The sequence below is a fragment of the Eptesicus fuscus genome, chromosome 9 (genome assembly GCF_027574615.1).
Source record: "Eptesicus fuscus isolate TK198812 chromosome 9, DD_ASM_mEF_20220401, whole genome shotgun sequence".
NCBI classification, from domain to species: domain Eukaryota; kingdom Metazoa; phylum Chordata; class Mammalia; order Chiroptera; family Vespertilionidae; genus Eptesicus; species Eptesicus fuscus.
This window is the reverse complement of record NC_072481.1, coordinates 93,315,644-93,334,708: the sequence shown is the minus strand read 5'-3', so window position 1 is coordinate 93,334,708 and position 19,065 is coordinate 93,315,644. Positions and strand designations below refer to the sequence as shown.

General features: G+C 43.2%; 1 protein-coding gene across 1 annotated transcript in view; it reads right to left on the bottom strand.

Moving 5' to 3' along the window:
* Positions 1-19,065, bottom strand: part of MYLK4 (myosin light chain kinase family member 4) — a 73,357-nt gene that overhangs the window by 13,795 nt on the left and 40,497 nt on the right. Inside the window, exons 2-3 of the mRNA XM_054721169.1 lie at positions 6,289-6,367; positions 1,830-1,935 (exon numbers count right to left, since the gene is read on the bottom strand). Coding sequence (XP_054577144.1) covers positions 1,830-1,935; positions 6,289-6,367 — 185 coding nt within the window. The remainder of the gene's footprint in view (positions 1-1,829; positions 1,936-6,288; positions 6,368-19,065) is intronic.

The window sequence follows — 19,065 nt, the reverse complement described above, 5'->3', positions numbered from 1 at the left end:
AAACAGACAGCACCCTAGTGCCTGCCTGTGCAATGATGGCTCTCACAGCAGGGGCCACAAGGAAGCTTCCCTTACAGCATCGGGAGCCTAACGTCACTGCACTCTTAGAGGCCTGCAGAGGTGAGGGTCTTGGCAACAACTGAAAGAGGGAGGGTGATGACTGCCACCACACCCCATGCAACTCAGCTATGCACGCCTGGCAGAAGCAGATGGGTCCATAAACAGTGAAGTGATAACTTGAATTCTAAGTGGCTGCTGATTAGGAACTTTTTTTTTCTCCTTCCCTAGATTAGCAAAAGCCCCCAGAACTGCCTGGCTTAGCAGAGGTGCCACATCACTTTTAACCTCAGAACTACTTCAACTTTCACATGATTTACTCTGCAAGTGCCTTGAATGGTGAGGCTGCCTCCAAGTATTCCTGCTGGCCCACCACACTGATAAACTCATGCTAGCTGAATATGCTAAGTTGGGATTATAAATACTCCTGAGGCCACAGGTTGGGAGATGAACCTCAGGAAAATTCAGGGGCCTGCCACCACCGGCATGGGGTGGGGGGGTGGATCCAGTGATCCTCTACTAAAGGTGAAAAATAAATATCTGCATCTGGAACCTTTAATTACTAAAAAGGAGATACAGCCATTGATTATCTCTTTGTACTTTGAGGCAACAATATACACTTGACTGTGGTCCTCTAACTTATTTGCCAAGTGAGATCTGGCGGCCAGTTTTGAGTGGAGCCCAGACAGTAGATGACCAGCAGCTAGTGTGGATTGCAGTACAACCAAGAAGATCCAATGAACCTCTCAAGGAGCCATTGACAGCCTTCATCAGAAACACAGCACCGGCCCTGGGGATTGTTTCAAAGCCTCTTCTGCCCAATAACTCCTCTCCTTAAGAGAAGCAGTTGCTAGCTTGCTGCTGAAGACCCAGGCAAGCTGCTGCAGGCTCCACGGCACCTACTCGTGTTTCAGAACCCCTGCTCCTCCCTCAGCCCATCCTCACAGTCCCAAGGGGAGTTGTCCAGGATCAGGTTGCTGAGGAGGAAAGTTCAGGTGGCTCTGTGTGGTAGAGGGCAAAAAAAATACAGAACGGGAAGAGAAAGAAGCGATTTTACAAATGTCAACCATACCCCCAATGGCCAGTCACAGAAACATGCATTACAGTAGCTATGGATATTTTCCAGTGTGCTGTTAAGTAAATTTTGTATGTATTTGCACAAATTTTCTGTTTTCCTCTTCCTATTTTATATAGGTATGCTAATCGTGGTAAATTTTAGAATTTAGGCTTTAAATAACAAGATATCATAAGGGATTGCGACTGAAGTAGAAGAGGAAGAAAAGAGTAATGACCTCGGGTCCCCGATGGACTCCACTCTACCTTCCTCAGGGAAAGACTGTGCATTTAGATGTCCTTCCAACAAGTTATTCAGTGAAGAAAGTAATTGATTAAAATGGAGAAGAGTGATTAATACAATAAAACATAAATGGAAAACCAACAGCAAGGATCAAAATGATTTAACACACGCTGCAGGAAATACACAGTTTGTTTCTCAGTTTTCACACTTTGGACAGATTCTCGACCTTCTGGTGACTCAGAGTAGGTCTCTCTCCTCTCAGACAATGCAATACGGGAAGCAAAGTGGATAATTAATGTGGAATTTAATCCCCACATCAATTTCTGGCATTCGTGATGCTTAAAATCTCTTAAAATGTTTGTTGATGACATTTCTGATTCTCAGGTCAAGACTGGCAAATATTTAGAAACCCTCCGGATCTTTGAAAGTTCTCTTTTTTGTTGTTGAAAGTGTGTTAAGATAGAGCATGACTTACCCTCCTAAAATTTCTGTTCTGCTCACAGTATAGAGACTGTTGACTGCTGTCTGTTTGGCTGTTACAATCCGGTGATGAAAGGGTGCGGGAGGAGCCGGGCCGTCATCTAGAAGGTGAGAGGGAAAGGAGGGCCATCTGTTAAGCAGTCAGACTCTTTATAGCACCAAGCATTGGGCCTCAGAGTGAAATTTTGCTCATTTAATAATAAAATACAGCAGGCCATCTGTTTTATTCCTAACGATCCAGGGAGTACAACTTTTCATTTCATATTATGATCTGTGATTCATGAAGGTGACACCTGACATCTTTGAGAAAGAATGTCAGGACCACTAACCTCTGGTTCAAACCATCTTCAGGACGACTTTTAGAAATGTCAACATAGTTGAAAATCTCCAACCCCAAGACAGTCCAAATAGGTTAGACTTCCAAGCCTATGGTCATTTAAGTTCAAACATGAGATATTGTTTGTTCCATTTTTTTTAGTACCACAAGTCTATTTTAATTAAAGCAGGGAGGGAAAAAGTGAAAAGTTTCTTCATATCATTAAAATATTTGAGATTATTACATATTACTTTCCAAAATATTTTAGCCTTTACTTAAGATACTTACGGCACAAATATGAGTTTTTTCTGGCTGGAAATAAAATGCCCAGTAAAACTGGCTTAGTATATATTCCACAGCTCTCAAATTTCTCCTGCTTTCTACCTTCTAGCCTAAGGGTTTAAACTCTAGTCCACCTCAGGACTGATTCTGAAATACAAAATTATATTTTCCCAATATTCTTTTCACTTTTCCATGATTGCTGCTGTTAAAGCTTTCTTGCTACAAACCTATTCATTTCCCCATTTATTCATCTACTGCACATACCTGCTTACATGCATACAAAAGATACAAAAGAGGTAAATAGATAATAACTTTGCTTTCAAATATTTACATGTATTCAACAAATAATTCTTAAGCATTTATCTTGTGTTAGGCACTTTTCCAAGTGATAATATTTTTAATTGAGATAATATAAGTCTGGGAATTTGATTTGAAATGGACATTCACCTCTCACACCATAAATATGCAGAAAAATTAAAGTCATGAAAAAATTCTCTCAGTGGCATTCTTCTCTTCAGACTAGAAAAAGTGATAGAGTTACAAACATAAATGGCATCAACACAACCTAATGTCTCCTTCAGGATGTTGGGCTAAGTTAAATTTAGTCGGAAATGCTTGCTGAAAAAGTTAAGAAGCTTTAGAGGTTGAAACAAAAGCCATTTCCTACCCAGTGGAGTCACCAGATCTTGCTATCTGGAGGTCTTAATTCCAGGGGACTCCAGGGGTTTGGCCTTTTAAGTTCCCCTGGAGTGGTCTGGTTTCCTGTGTCCTTCTCAGTGTGCATCCTTCACCTGTCCCACTACCTCTACTCTGCTCTTTTTGTTGTCCTCTTTGCTGACGCACTCCTCCACCACTCTCTGCTTACTACTGCCAGCATGCTCTGTCTGCTCAGCACTCTGGAAAATGGGTCCTAGTGCTGATTTTCTGAGGATTTGTGCTGTGGAAATGGCTTTTACACTGCTGATACATGTGGAAAATAAAACTTAGCTGCAACTCTCAAAGTTTTGGGAAGGAAACTTTTAGGTAGTCAAATTTCTTAGAACTAAAGCTTCCTCAGAGTGGTGTTTTGGTGAAGAGACCTAAGCTTTGTGACAGATAGGCTGTGATGTCAGTGTTTGGGGATAAAATGGAGCAGTGTGCTTCCCCATCAGATCTGGGTGCCAGAATGATGAATGTAGGCAACTAGGATCCCAGAGAACCTCCCCAATGACTTCATTGGGACCCCAACTTATTCCATTGAACCTTTACAAAAACAGTCATTTCATGAATATGTAACTAACTTGATCTTCACTTTTTCACTTCCTTCTTTTATAAAAGAAAGAAATTACTAAATTAAAGCATAATAAAAGAAGTAACAATCTTTGTGGACATTCACAGCAATGAGAGTAAGCCTTTTTTGGTGAAGGAATTGACCTAATTTCCGTTTGCAACAGCTCCAGATCTTAGGAAGCACACCTTCCCAGCAATGGACTTTCTTAGTAAACGTAACTGTTTATGTTTAATTCTTGGAAAATTAGACTTCTCCATGATTAGATTTCAAACACAGTTTTTAAAATAAAATAATAATTATATCTTAAACCAATTTTTTTTAAAAAGACCACAGATGTTTGGATTCTTTTTGTTCCAAATAGATTCTGTGTGTCATTATAACACTAGAGGCTTGGTGCACGAAATTCGTGCATGGGGGGGGGGGAGGTGTCCCTCAGCCCAGCCTTCACTGTCTCCAATCTGGGACCCCTCTCACAATCCAGGACTGCTGGCTCCCAACTGCTCACCTGCCTGCCTGCCTGATTGCCCCTAACCGCTTCTGCCTGCCAGCCTGATCACCCCCTAACCACTCTCTGCCAGCCTGATCAATGCCTAACTGTTCCCCTGCCGGCCTGGTCACCCCTAACTGCCCTCCCCTACCAGGCTGGTTGCCCCCAACTGCCCTCCCCTGTTGGCCTGGTCACCTCTAACTGCACCCCCCTGCTGGCCTGGTCATCCCTAACTGCACTCCCCTGCTGGCCTGGTCACCCCCAACTCCCCTCCCCTGCCAGCCTGGTAATCCCCAGCTGACCTCCCCTGCAGGCCTGGTAGCCCCTAACTGCCCTCTCCTGCTGTTCTGGTCACCCCCAACTGCCCTCACTTGCAGGCCTGGTTTTCCCCAACTGCCCTCCCCTACAGGCCTGATCGCCCACAACTGCCCTCCCCTGCAGGCCTGGTCCCCCCCAACTGCCCTCCCCTACAGGCCTGATCGCCCACAACTGCCCTCCCCTGCAGGCCTGGGTCCCCCCCAACTGCCCTCCCCTGCAGGCCTGGGTCCCCCCCCAACTGCCCTCCTCTGCTGGCCTGGTCACCCCTAACTGCCCTCCCCTGCTGGCCTGATTACCCACAACTGCCCTCCCCTGAAGGCCATCTTGTGGCAGCCATCTTGTGTCCACATGGGGGCAGCCATCTTTCATCACATGGGAGCGACCATCTTGTGTGTTGGAGTGATGGTCAATTTGCATATTACTCTTTTATTAGATAGGATAGGATAATTAATTGTAATTGGCTACATAGTGACCTGCATTTATTTGCGAAACTTTGCAGTTGAAGAGTGATTCAGTAATCTTATTTATTACTCAATCCTCATAATATTTGGAGGGAAATAGGCAACTTCTCAGGTATAAATGGCTAGGTAAACTTTTTAAGAATTAGATTTAACTTACAAATAAATATGATCCTTATTCAATTCTTGATCTTAGGAAAGATGTGCTCTATATTGCTAAAAATAAGAAAATTTTACTTGAACTTTAAAAGATATTGATTGATGTGAGTACTATTAATCATTATTTTGTCTTTTCTTTGGTAGGAGGCTTAGAAAATAATACAATGCATGAACATATCACAGGCATGAAGAAAAAGTAATGGCAAAAAAAAAACATGGCCAAAAAAAAATCTACACAGGTGAATACTGGTTTTTAAACCCTTGCTTTAAACTTACTTCAGCTATCCTTTTTCTATGGCCATAAATTGCAATGGCACATGTATCTACAAAGAACATCAGTATAGATATATAATGTTTTTACCCTACCTTTCACAGAACTGATCACCATTAGTTTTGTCAACACTTTGCTTTTTATTTGAACACTTGTCCATCACTGTCTCACTTGCAATAGATGATCCCCCTTTTTTCTCAGGGTCTCTTTCATTAGTCTCTTCCTTATAATGAAGCCTATTTTCCTCCCTTTTGAATACTAGACATTCACTTTTATTCACAGTGACTTGTTTATCACCTCCAGCACTGTTCTTTGCTTGTCGACACAGTCTCTCTGTGTATAAAATGTCTCTTCCACCTGTATTTTCTCTTGGTTCTATGGACTTTCTTAGAGCAAGATCTTATCTTGTCTTGTGGTATTTTTGCATGAAATGTGGACAAACTTCTCTGGACTAGAGAGGCATTGGTCTTCTCAGCATTTTCCTTGTGGAGTTTATTAACCTTTTCTTTGTCAGAGGAAGGCTGGTTCTTCTGAGAAGATCTTTCTAAAAGCCACCACACGACACAAATACTTTAATGGAGGATGTGTATGATCAGCATCATTTTGTCTTCATATAATGGCATCTCTATTCAGCTTTGTCTTTATAAGCAGATAAGAGTTTTTGAAAAGCAAAGTATACGTGACCATGACCAACTGACTAACCATTGGGTTCCCCAAGATTTTCTAGTTGGTAGCTAGTACCCAAAGCCAATCAAATAAAGGTATTCAATTGCACTTCTCCCGACATGTGGCTTTATGAATGTGTAACTTCCTCTGAATAAGAACAACAGCAACCTGACTTTTATAACAGAACTTTCTTTGTCCATAGATATCTGGTCTTCTGAAGCTGTTACCTGTGGGGACCAATGTCCTCTTGCCTTTGACAGGTACCATTTCTTTCAGGTTGGGATATGACCACACCTTCTCCTTAGCCTGTGGATACACAATTGAGTAATTGAGATTACACATCACATCAGGGTTTCTCAGCCTCAGAAGTACTGACACATGGGCTGGATAATTCATTGTGGGGAATGCCATGAGCATTGGAGGACATTCAGCAGCATCTCTGGCTTCTACACCACATGCCAATAGTATCCTTCCTCCCAGTTGCAACATTCAAAATGTCTTTAGAAATTGCTAAATATCCCCTGGGGGTGAAATCACCCCAGACTGAGAACTATATATTATGTGATTAAAACACAGGAAAAAATTAATAGTATTTAGAGGGCAGAACAGCCTGAATTAATGAAACTCTATATAGACTACAGTATTAGAAGACAAATGAACTCCCTATTTTAAAAGAAATCCTGTAAAACTCTAGCACTGTTTATAGAAGAAGGCCAATTTTGTGAACAGATTAAAGGATATTGATAATATTCAAGTCACCCTCGACCTCTGTTTATATTGTCTTGATGTGGTTCATATTTCAATCAAATAAAAAATGAGAGGACCTATGTGATTGGTTTTGTAAACCAGAAAGTAGAAGACTAAAGTAAGCTTTTATAAATGGAGCTTTTACATTGCTTAGAACAGATGGCCCTTTTCCTAAGCAGATAAACATTCTTCTCACAGTCCCGGCTCCTCTGAATTAGCTTAGCAAACCCTTTTTAAATACCACATAAAAGGTAAACCAATCCACCCAAATTATCCCAAATTCTAAAGTTATACATTATAAATTAATGAAGTTGTACAGATATCCAGAGAACCAGTCTTTTTCCTTTGGGAAGAGAGCAAGCTTTGCCTCAGGGTGAATTGAATGCATGAAACGCCATGTACGTGCAGTTCACAGACATCAAGACAAACTGCAAATGCGCTTTTAAACAACCCAAAGGGCAACTCCATAGGTCGAGCACTTCCATCTTTCTGACAGGGACATTGGAACACAGAGGCGTGCTCAGTAAATCTATTCTAAAACAGAATTAGACATTGCAGCCTAAATTGTAACTTTCTTTTTTAAGTCAAAGTGTAGGGATGATAGACACATATTTCTTTCTTTGCACGAAAAATGCCCTTTAGCGTGCACAGCACTCAGCACACCCCCCAGGCCCCTCAAGCCTGGTATCTCTTGCAACATTTTATTAAACTTTTTTTCCTGCCGAAACCGGTTTGGCTCAGTGGATAGAGCGTCGGCCTGTGGACTTAAAGGTCCCAGGTTCGATTCCGGTCAAGGGCATGTACCTTGGTTGCGGGCACATCCCCAGTAGGGGTTGTGCAAGAGGCAGCTGATCGATGTCTATCATCGATGTTTCTAACTCTCTATCCCTCTCTCTTCCTCTCTGTAAAAAATCAATAAAATATATTTTTTAAAAAAACTTTTTTTCCTTTTTGCCTCAAATGGGCAAAAAGACTGGTGTATCTTTGAATTCCTGGTGTTTACCCCAGAGATTGAGACATAGTGATAATAATGATGATAGTGGTGACTAATATATACCAAACAATGACTGCATAACAGGTGCTTTTCTATACTCATTATATTATTAACTTAGTCGGTCCTCATAGAAACCTTTGGGATAGATACTATTAACTCTATTTCATAATGAAGTTGGGTAATTCCCCAGGGTCATATAGTCCAGAAATGGTATAACCAGGGTTCTAACTCAGTTATCTACTCAATCTGTGTTCTCAACTACTAAATTGTCAAGGTAGATACCGTTAATATTTATTGAATATCCACCACATAGCCAACACTACTGGAGATAAAAAATAAGATTAAGAGAGAAGGGTATAAATAAAAACAAATTAGTAGAGTGAAGAAAAATTTATTGGTCAAAAGATTAGAATTAACATGGAAGAGAGGCAAGAGAGAGAGAATTTAAGTCTAATTTTGAAAATATGTCCAAATTAGTAAAACAGGATAGTTTAAAAAATTTCTCTTAAGCTACTTTATAACTTTGCCTTCAAATGCTTCTCTTTCAAAATGAAAACTCCTGGTGGACAGGCCTTGTGCTTCTGGGTTTGTTCTGGATGGCAGGAACATGATGGTCAATGTCTAAGTGGACTCTAATGACAACCGTTGTGTTTCAGTTCCTTTCAATCCATTCATGTGTAAAATTCAGAATTTGGTTGTAAGACTGGAGTGATGATGGATCAGCATTTGCCTCTAAGGCTGTCTACAGTGTCATTGGCAAATGTCCACAAACTGGGCTAGCGTTCTTGGGGTCCAGCAGCCTGACTAGAGTCACAGGGGAAGCTGTCGTTCAATCCTGAGGAATATAAGCAACCAACTTCCAAATGAGGTTGTTTTTTCCACCAATTATATATCACATATGTTTTACCATTTGAATAATGTAAGGTCTTTATCCATTGCCTCGGCCTATTATACTTTCATTTCCCTATGTAATACTGACATCTAGAGGAACTTTCAACTGAAAGATTCCAAAAAAACAGGCTGCATTTCTCCTTTTCTGTGTCTGGACAACAGCTTCAGTATGAAGAGTTTTTACTTCGTGTTTCCCAGTTAGATGTGGAAGTCCCTAAAATAGGAAGCATATCTGTGGATCCATCTTGTAAGTTGTCAAAAACTGAACCTATTTTCTACTGATTGCAGAGGACAGGATGATGCCATTAAACATGATGATTCTGTAAGGATTTCTGCCACCCTCTGTTCAATGATAAAAACCACGTCAGACTCAGTTTCCTCTGCTAAGTTCACACTGATAACCCTGACCAGCAGGAGGATCACAGTTCACTAAATTCACTCATTATTCACTCACTTAGTCATCACAAATAGATTTGCATATGGATTCCCTTTGTAACCATTGACCCATTCCTCTGACAATACATCAGTAAATTTAGAATGACATGGAAAGGTGACTTGGCCCAAATGCCCAAGTATTCGAAACACAGTTCTGCTCCTTGCAGTCTATGCAGTTTCCTAGACTGGGATTCTCAGTGGGGCTGTATGTAGACAGAGAGTGTTCCAGGAGCGTGAAGGAAATGTTTGAAACCTTCTCTTCACCTTTGCCCGCCCCCAGCACCACACAGGGGCTCAGAGTTCTGAAATGCTTGCTGAACCCAAGAAGGGAAGAAGTGCTTTCGAAGTGGTGCCCTCATTGTGAGAGCATCCTTTCAGCAGCTGCATTGCAGAAAAGCTGCATTGGAAAAGCAGGGCTACCCAGGCACCATCAGACATGCATCCCTGTCACCGTCACCGGCGCTCACATTCTTTGTAGCCACATCTCTTCATTGTGGGATTCTAGTTGCTGCAGAAAATGTTTTCTTGACATCAGAATGGGACTTGACTAGAGTAGCTACCTACCCTGAGCCGAGGGCTTTCCATGTGACTGTTTATGAAGATGCCAAGATGAACACCTCTTGGTGATTTTAGCCTAATGCCTATAAGTATAAACACAATTATAACATTTTATAATGAGTTTGTTCAACTTTGATTAGGCTCCTCATGGGGAAGAGGAAAGCATAGAGCCTAAAACAATGCAAAGAGGAATTTTCATAAGAAATATTAAAACTACATTTCCTTGCCTGAGCAGGGAAGATAATTTTAGAGTTCACTTATAAAATAACCCTATGTCTCTTAATCTTCAGGACACACTCAAATTCTGTGTCAGTCCCTGTCTGAGGAAAGCAGTTCTCACGCAGCATAAGCTGTGCTGTGGCCTGTGGGGACTGGCTTGGAAAGATGCAGGACAGGATCCGACTGACTGAATCCAGAAAGGGACAGGGTTAACCTTGACCTCCGACCTCAGTCAGTGGACCCTCCCCAGTTGCTGAAAGCAGAGAATAATCAAACAACCATTTTAGGAAAATAACCCTGCAGGGCAAATGAAAGCCTTGGATGCACCCACTATGACCCAGACCAGTGGTCGGCAAACTCATTAGTCCACAGAGCCAAATATCAACAGTACAACGATTGAAATTTCTTTTGAGAGCCAAATTTTTTAAACTTAAACTTCTTATAACGCCACTTCTTCAAAATAGACTCGCCCAGGCCGTGGTATTTTGTGGAAGAGCCACACTCAAGGGGCCAAAGAGCCGCATGTGGCTCACGAGTCGCAGTTTGCCGACCACTGACCCAGACAGTTCTTCATTCACGTACCAGGAAAACGGGATTCCTTAAGGAGACAGCACAGCAAGGAAGGGCCTCTAATTAAAGGTGTTGGTTCAGAAAAGCCTAATTGGACAATCTGCCAAGTGCAGACACATGGATAATTTTACTTTTATTTGATTATAAGATGTATTGAGCAGTACCATGAACAAAGCCTCCCCTAGCAAAACCAAAACAAACAGACAAACAAAAAACACTGGGAGAGCAGCTCTGGTCAAATGGACTCTATCAGGTTATTTCTAACTGACTATGGACGTTTCTTCATTCAAATACATGTTCAGGTTTTCTTGTCCCAATAGCCTCCTGTTATAACCCAGACCATTCAGGCTACAGGTTCTGTCCTGAGGAGGTGTGTGTGAGCTGAGAGTTGTGGGAGTGACAGGATCCTAATATCTGCCTGCCACCATCAGGGGACAGGCTATGGACCAGAGCTACAAATATTTACAATACGTGTTCTCCTCCATTCTTCTATCAAGCCTCTCTTTGTTGATTTTAAAATAACAAGTTAGAAATAACTTGGAACCAATTAAGAATCTTCACCTAAATATTTAGTCACATTAGGTCCTTTGATCATACAGGTTTTATTTTTTTCCTTATCCTATGCTCATTGGATGAGCTTACATCAGACGTCTAATGGATTCATATTTTTTTAAATTTCCTTCTCACTATCACTTTTCCTGTCTTCCCCAAACAAAAAACACTGAGCTCTCTGCTGTGTAACCCTTCATTTTCCCACTCAAACTGCCAACGTGACTGCTTGGCCTGCAGGCCTGTGTGCCATCCCCCTACCTTCCCTGCAGACTCTCCTTTGCTCTAACTCAGGGTTCTTGGCCACCTGGGAGGCAGCTGAGAACTGGTGATGCCTGAGTCCTGCCCCTAAAGGTGGGGTGGGCTGGACGCTGGTATTTTTACTCCCTCCCCCCACAAACCCTACTGACTCCAATGTGCTGCAAGGTTTGAGAGCCACTGCCCCTGTCAGCTACAGTTCCTATCACTTTTTCTTTTCCTTTTTCTTTTTTTTTTTTTTGAGTCCTTACCACCCAGGCTGCTCTGTGGGCCACAGTTTTAAATGGTCGTGCTAACACTAGAGACTCCGTATTTCTCTTAATCCCTGCTCCCCTCCCACCACCAGCAAGGGCCTTTAATCCTCTCCCAGATGGATTAACCACTGCCTCTTCCTCACCCCCACCCAGGGACACCTATGTGGAATGAATCTGAGATACACTGGTATACTGCCCTAACACACATGCCTCCCTTCTAAGGGATCTCAAGGGCATCCAGGGAGAGCAAGCCAATCAAAGAGCCAGCCTGGCTCAGCCTTAGATCCTCGGCCCTGCTTCCTGGTCAAATCTAGGAATTGAGCCCTGGCCAGGTCGCTCAGCTGGTTGGAGCATCTTCCCCTACACCAAAAGATCTCAGGTTCCATTCTGGTCAGGCACATGCCCAGGTTTCGAGCCTGATCCCAGTTGGAGCACATGCCCAGGTAGAGGGTTCAATTCCCATCAAGGTATGTGGGGAAGCAACCTATTGATGTACTGGGAGGAGGATTAGAAACAAAATCTGATCATTGGAAATGGTTTAATTCCTCCACCAAAATGGAGGTGAGCAGATGAGGGGGACTCAGGGCATCGCGTTATTTATAGCACCATGTGTCATGGCAAGCTTTTGTCTTCTTGGGATTTGTCACCAGAATAGCACCTAAGGCTTCAAAAACTATGTGGAGGTTACTAAGAAAGTGCAGTGTGTGTGTGTGTGTGTGTGTGTGTGTGTGTGTGTGTGTGTGCGCGCGCGCGCGCGCACATGTACCTTAATAACCAATTTCATATGCAGGTATAAATAGGATTATAGCTCCTTGATGTTCGTTTGATTAAAATGAATCTTACTTAGTAAAATTCCTCTTTTATGCTACACAACACCAAACCTTGGAATGTTTTCACAAGAAGTTTACAGTGGTTTTCATCACTTAATAAAACTGATTTCTTCCCACGGTGGCAGTTTAATGAGCATTCATTGCACTAGGTGTTCTCAGTGTGCTTTTTAATGTTTACATTAGGTTCCCTTTATCCCTCCATCTCCTGACTCCTGCTCCCAGTAACCAGTCAGCTCTCAGCTCCCTCCCCCTGCCCCGCCACACACACACACACACACACACACACACACACACACACACACACACACACACCGAGGGCTGCTCAGGAGCTGGCACACGCTGGCTCAGGTTCACAGCTCAGTGTTCCCGAAGTGAAGTGAGGTGCAGTCTCGGGGGTTGTAAGGCAAGTTCAGAGATCTGAACTTAGATTCACTGAGCAAAACACTGCACTTCTTAATGGTTTACATCTTCCCCTGCACAGCAAATTCCACAAACACACGACAAAGGGCTTTTAAAACACTTTCTGAAAAGCCGTGAGAAGCTGCAAAGCTCTTAAAAAGTCTCTGAATGTGGAGTATGTGATACAGACTTTGTAGCTATAAAATAATTAGTTATGACTATGCCCAAACATTCCGTTGTCTAGTCCCTTCTACTCAAAGCAGGTCCCTGAACAGCACAACAGCATCCCCTGGGAGCTTGTTGGAAACTGAGCTCTCTCAGCCCCTCCCCCACCGACCACACCCTGAATCTGAGCTTTAACCAATCCCTGGGGTTCCCGTGCACATGAAATTTTGAGAAGCATTGGCCTTGATAACATAACTAATGACTTGGTATGAAAAACTGTATTTGACAAAATACCTGTCACGGCCTAATGTAGTTATTTAAATCTTGCCTCCATCAACGAAGAGTTAATAATGTCATACTTGGGTAAGCTCAGAGGGAGGACAGTGAAGAAAGAAGGAAGGAGCCGAGATAATGCTCAGCTGGCCTGGATGTCAGTTGCCTTCAGAAGAGTAGCCAGGGGAAGTCCAGCATCACGATGTTAGTGAGCTTTAAAGAATGTCCAGAATCCTGACACTGACCTGGGAGACTTAGCAGGAGCTCAAAAGAGAAAGCAAGAATTGTTATCATGTGCCTGGAGCTCTCCTAGTCTCTAGGTCTACTGAATGCCTGAGTTCAGGCCTCAGAGAAAAGCAACATCAAGGTGTAAAGGCTCTATTATGAACTGAATGTTTGTGTCCCTCCACAATTCACATATTGAAGCTTTAACTCCCAATATGATGGAATTAGGAGGTGGGGCCTTTGGGAGGTAATTAGGTTTAGATGAAGTCATGAGGGTGGAGTTCTTAAGATGACATGAGTGTCTTTATAAGAGACAGACCAAAGCTCGCTCTCTCTCTCTCTCTCTCTCTCTCTCTCTCTCTCTCTCTCTCATTCCTCTATTCCCCACCCCTGCCCCCCACCATGTGAGGACATGAGAAGTCTCCATCTGCAACTCAGGAAGAGGGTTTACACCAGAACCACACCATGGTGGCACCCTGATCTTGGACTTCCAGTCTCCAGAACTGTGAGAAAGAAACTGTTATTTAAGCTGCCCAGCCTATGGTATTTTGTTGTAGCAGCACGAACTAAGAAAGGTTCGATGAAAACTGTGCCAATGGGCCCTAGCTGGTTTGGCTCAGTGGATAAAGCATTGGCCTATAGACCAAAGGGTCCTGGGTTTGATTCTGGTCAAGGGCACATACCGTGGTTGCAGTCTCCAGGGCCTGTGCAGAAGGCAACCAATCAATGTGTTTCTCTCACATCCATGTTTCTCTCTGTCTTTCCCTCTCTCTTCCACTCTCCCTAAAAATCAATGGAAAAACATCCTTGGGTGAGGATTAAACAACAACAACAAAACTGTGCCAATGGTAAGCTCTAGAGAATTAGAAATATATTCCGATCAACTCCAAAATCAAGGAATACAGTTCATATTATTAATACAAGTGCTATAACATTTGCTATAAAGGTGACTATCAACTTTAAAGGGAACAAAAATATTTTTATTTAGTCCAGTTCTTATGAACCAAAAACTTTAAAGAAACCGATAGTACATACCCTCTAATACCAAAGTGTATGTATACATTTTTGGGACACCTTATAGTTGTCTGTGCTTTTTTTCTTAAGGTATTGTTAAACCCTTAATCAATGGAGAACATAAACGTCTACTGAACTCTTTGTATTTCTATCTCATAGTCTTCATTTTATTGTGTACATACAGGAAAATATTCAGCTGGAACACTGGTCCTATAACAATTATCAAAATAGAGAAATACTTCATACTGGCTGGTAAGTAGTAGATGTCCTGAAACTTCCAGGAGCCCCATTTCCAACTCCTGACCTAGCCACCCTGTCCAGCCTAAGGACCTTCATTAGATTCAGTAACTAAAGGGTCAGTGACTAACTTGGCGGGGCCCCCAGGACCCTGCTCCAACTCAGTCCATTCTGAGAGGTGAGTGACTGTAGACTCCCAGCTACTGAATTCAGTACTGTACCAGGGAACATTAATATAATATGAATGTACCTGTCCACAATGGTAGGCTCCTGGCTGAGTAGTTTTTAACATTTGCTTAAAATCCTTTTATTTTACTTACACTATCCCTGTGAGGTAATTATGAGCAGGAAATTGGAAAGTATACCTTCACAGTCAAAGAGAGAGCCATGGCTGATAAATGGAGAAGAGACAGGGGACTTACTACCAGCCTTTGCCTACTTAGACATTAGGACAGTGGTCCTGAAGTTTATCTTGCCCCAGAGACTTAATCAGTAGGTCTTAGTCTGAGCTCAAGAACATTTTTCACAAGTTCTGGAAGTGGTCATGATGTAGGTAGTCCTAGGATCTTTCATTGACAAAATGTATGGAATTCCTACTCATTATACAAGAACCTACTTAAGAAGGTTTTTCTACATGAATTCTTACTTGGAACACTCCCTACCACCCCCATTCTTATACCAAAAAAGCAGTCAATCTTTCCTCCACCTTCCTTAGCCATTCATCTGTCAGGTAGTTTTCATAATGGGTTGGAATTATTTGTTTGCATGTCTGGCCTTCCTGCACAAACACTGATTCATTGATTGATTGATTGATTGATTGATTAAGGATGCGGGGAAGCTAATGCCAGGCAGAATTTACTGAACATTTCAACCACCGATCCTAATATATAAAAAGCCAGGGGCCATCACGACCAAAACAACCAGATGGACAACTGAACAGCAGGCTGCGTGGAGTGACCAGGCTGGCAGGGGGGTTAGTGAGGGATGACCAAATGATTGAACAGCAGGTTGCGTGGGTGACCAGGCCAGCAGAGGGGGCAGGGGGGCAGTTGGGGTTGACCAGGCTGGCAAGGGGTGTAGTTGGGGGCGACCAGGCCAGCAGGCAGAGGCAGTTAGAGGTGATAAGGCTGGCAGGGGGGGCAGTTAGGGGCAATCAGGAAGGCAGGCAGGTGAGCAATTAGGAGCCAGCAGTCCCAGATTGTGAGAGGGATGTCCGACTGCCGGTTTAGGCCCGATCCCTGGGATTGGGCCTAAACCGGCAGTCAGACATCCCCCGAGGGGTCCTGGATTGGAGAGGGTGCAGGCTTGGCTGAGGGGGCCCCCCCATGCATGGATTTCATGCACCACGCCTCTAGTATAAAATATTTTCTTAAGGGATGCCATAGTGTGCCCTTTACTATATCCTCTTCAATATCAGCCTTGATAGCCAGCATCCTGGCTTCTGTGGCACCTAAAAGACCTCATTGTCATGAACAGCAATTTGTTGGTCTGGCCTAGGAAAAAGCCCATAGTCTTCTCAGACCTTTTCATAATTCAAATGTTTGTGTCCCCAGTAACATTCAGCATGAGTTATTAAAGTAATTTAGCACTTGACCACCTTCTCAACATATCTTATACTTAGTGAAAATCAGAACATGTACTATGAACATTCATTTGCTTAATGTACATATTTAAGATCTATCATTCATATTTCTGCGTTGATCATAACTTCTTTAGTATGCTTTAACATATTAGGATGGAGAGATACTTAATAAATACTTTTGATGATGGAAAATGAGAAGAAGTTGAGGTTAGGTTTTTCTCACTGCCATATTTTACTTTATCGTGATTCTGGAACTTAATTTTGACAAAAGGCAATAGCTATCTCCTTAAAAAGTCTGATTAAACTTATTTGGTTTATAAGGTGCTAAAATAGGTGCTAAATAAATGTCTTTGAATTTAACTGGTAACGTCCTTTACAGTATTTATAACGGTGATTAAGCAGTCAGTCTCACCATACATCACATTCATTACTTCAGCTCTAAGTTCTATGATGCCACAGAATCCAGAAGAACGCTTGGCACCATTAAAGAGCGTGCTGTGAAGCTTTGTATGCCAGCAAGAAACCACCTCTCAGGTGCTTTTCCAAGTAGCTTCACCCCGGAATCGATCCTCTATTGTGGTGATGACTTAGTAGTAACCGGATGCCTAAGTACAAACGTCTCTATGGAAGATCTAGGAAGAAGTGGTGTGCTTGTTTGTTTCATTCTGTGCTGTTTATTTACCATTTCTCAGCAGGCAAGGACTTTGCTTCAATACAATTATTATGGTCTCCCTACTGCATTTGTCCCTGTCAAAGTGGAAGGAGTTCTCTGGGGGACGTTATCAACAAAGTTTCCCATTTGCCTCTTTCTGCAGGGAAGGGAGTGTGATGGGAGTAGTCCTGGGGTTCTTCTAATATTTCTTCTCAAGCACCGCTCAGAGGCAGCACCCACGGATCTGGGGATGGGCTTCCAAGGTGTGTTCCTCCAGCTTCTTTCTCAATCCCTGGTTTCAGACAGCCATGGCAAAGAACCTAACCTCCCTGTTGAAACAGGGAGCTCCATTTGCTGATGCAAATAGAAATAACAATCTCCAAGATTATTCTCCAAGACAAGAGATTTTCATTTTAATGACTAAAGCCAAACAAAACAAAAGGTAGCATTTTTTGTTGTGGACATCAGCTATTTATTGTCCATACTAGTAGCCCATCGTACATATCGCGCAAGACCCGGGACCCCTCACTCCCCCCTCCCCTGAGCCATGGGACCTTACCTGAATGCTTTGAGCACAAATGCCTGCACTTGCTACTGGGATGAGGTTCATGTGGGCGGAAATCTTGGCTACGCCCACCTTACACCTCACTACGCCCCTCACACTGGTCACGTCATTTTGCTTATTCACATTATGCCCCCCCCCCCCCGTCCACCCAACAACACCTTAAGCCACACCCTGGATACACTCCCTAAGCGCATCTCAGCTTTGCTCAGAGCCTCTTCCACAGTCTCGAGCGCCTGTGCAGTAACTTGGCCCCATCCCTGCCCTCCGCCTGGGTTCAAACCTCCTTCTAGCAGGACTTTCTCTGTGATGCCTCTGAGGGCAGCAAAGCTATGCCCTATGGACAGGTGCACCCTCATGTTCAGGGTATGTCCTTGCGTACACTACTCCTTGGCACCTCCTCTCTATCGGTGTTCACCCTCATTCTGCTGACTCCATGTCTGTCCCTTGTGCCCATGTTCCTGTTTTTAATTCTAGTAATTCCTGTGCCTGAGCTTACCCCTCCAGCAATCTCTGGGCTAGGCCAAGGCCACAGCCCCACCCACAGGGCTGGTGCCTATGGTCCTTCCCATGGTTCCAGGCTCTGCCCCTCCGGTCCGAGTTCTGGAGTCCTGCCCCACATGGCCGGCGTACCGTGGGATGGCCCTGAGTCCTGGAATGCCACCCCAATGCCCTGCCTCTGGGCAAGTGGGGCCGTGGAAACCCCAGCAGAAACCACATGAAGCGGATGCCAGGACCCTTGTGGGGCCACAGGAACCCGGGCAGAATCTGTGCACCGGTAGCTCTCTGCGGGGCCTGGCCACTCTGCACCCACTGCCCAGAGGCTCTCCGCAGCCCAGAGGCATTTTGCCAGGCGGCTCACGCTGCCCACTCTCAGCAGCTGCCCTCCCCCTCAGACTGGGGGACTCCAGCAGGGCTGAGAGGACTGGGCGCCACCATCTTGTGGCTATGGGCGCTGCTATCTTTGTGATGGAGTGATGGTTAATTTGCATATTACCCTTTTATTAGATAGGATTGGCTGAAGACAGAATAAGAAAACAATCTAAAATATCAGCTTAGATTAACATCGCATATTTCAATTAGATTTTAGAAAGAAATGAATAATGGTATAAGTTTGCCTCACAATCCAGTGGGTTATATATGTAAGTGTTCTGTATTCTCAACTACACAATTTACCCCAAAAGAACACAATATTCTAAAGGTTCAAATCAAACCCTTTCTAAATCATAAAATCTACTTTGAATTGAAGAGACCTTAAAGAGTATGTAGGCTAGTCAACTCAGCTGGAGATAACAAATGATATTCTACCCAATTTTACCTAATTATAGAAGATTTTAGTAATTCTTAAAATATTTCACTAAAAGGAATGGCTACTCCAAACACTGGTAATTTTCCCCACAACACCTTCATCTTTAAATATGTAATAATACATTGTGGCAGACAGTCTCAGTCTTTATTTTCTCTCATCAGACATCCACCCACCACAATGCAGCTTTCAAATGTACACATAGTTCTCAGCGTGCCATTTCTCATTATGCCTCAGTTTTCTACAATGGTTAGAAAAAGTAGACAACTATAGATTGATTTATA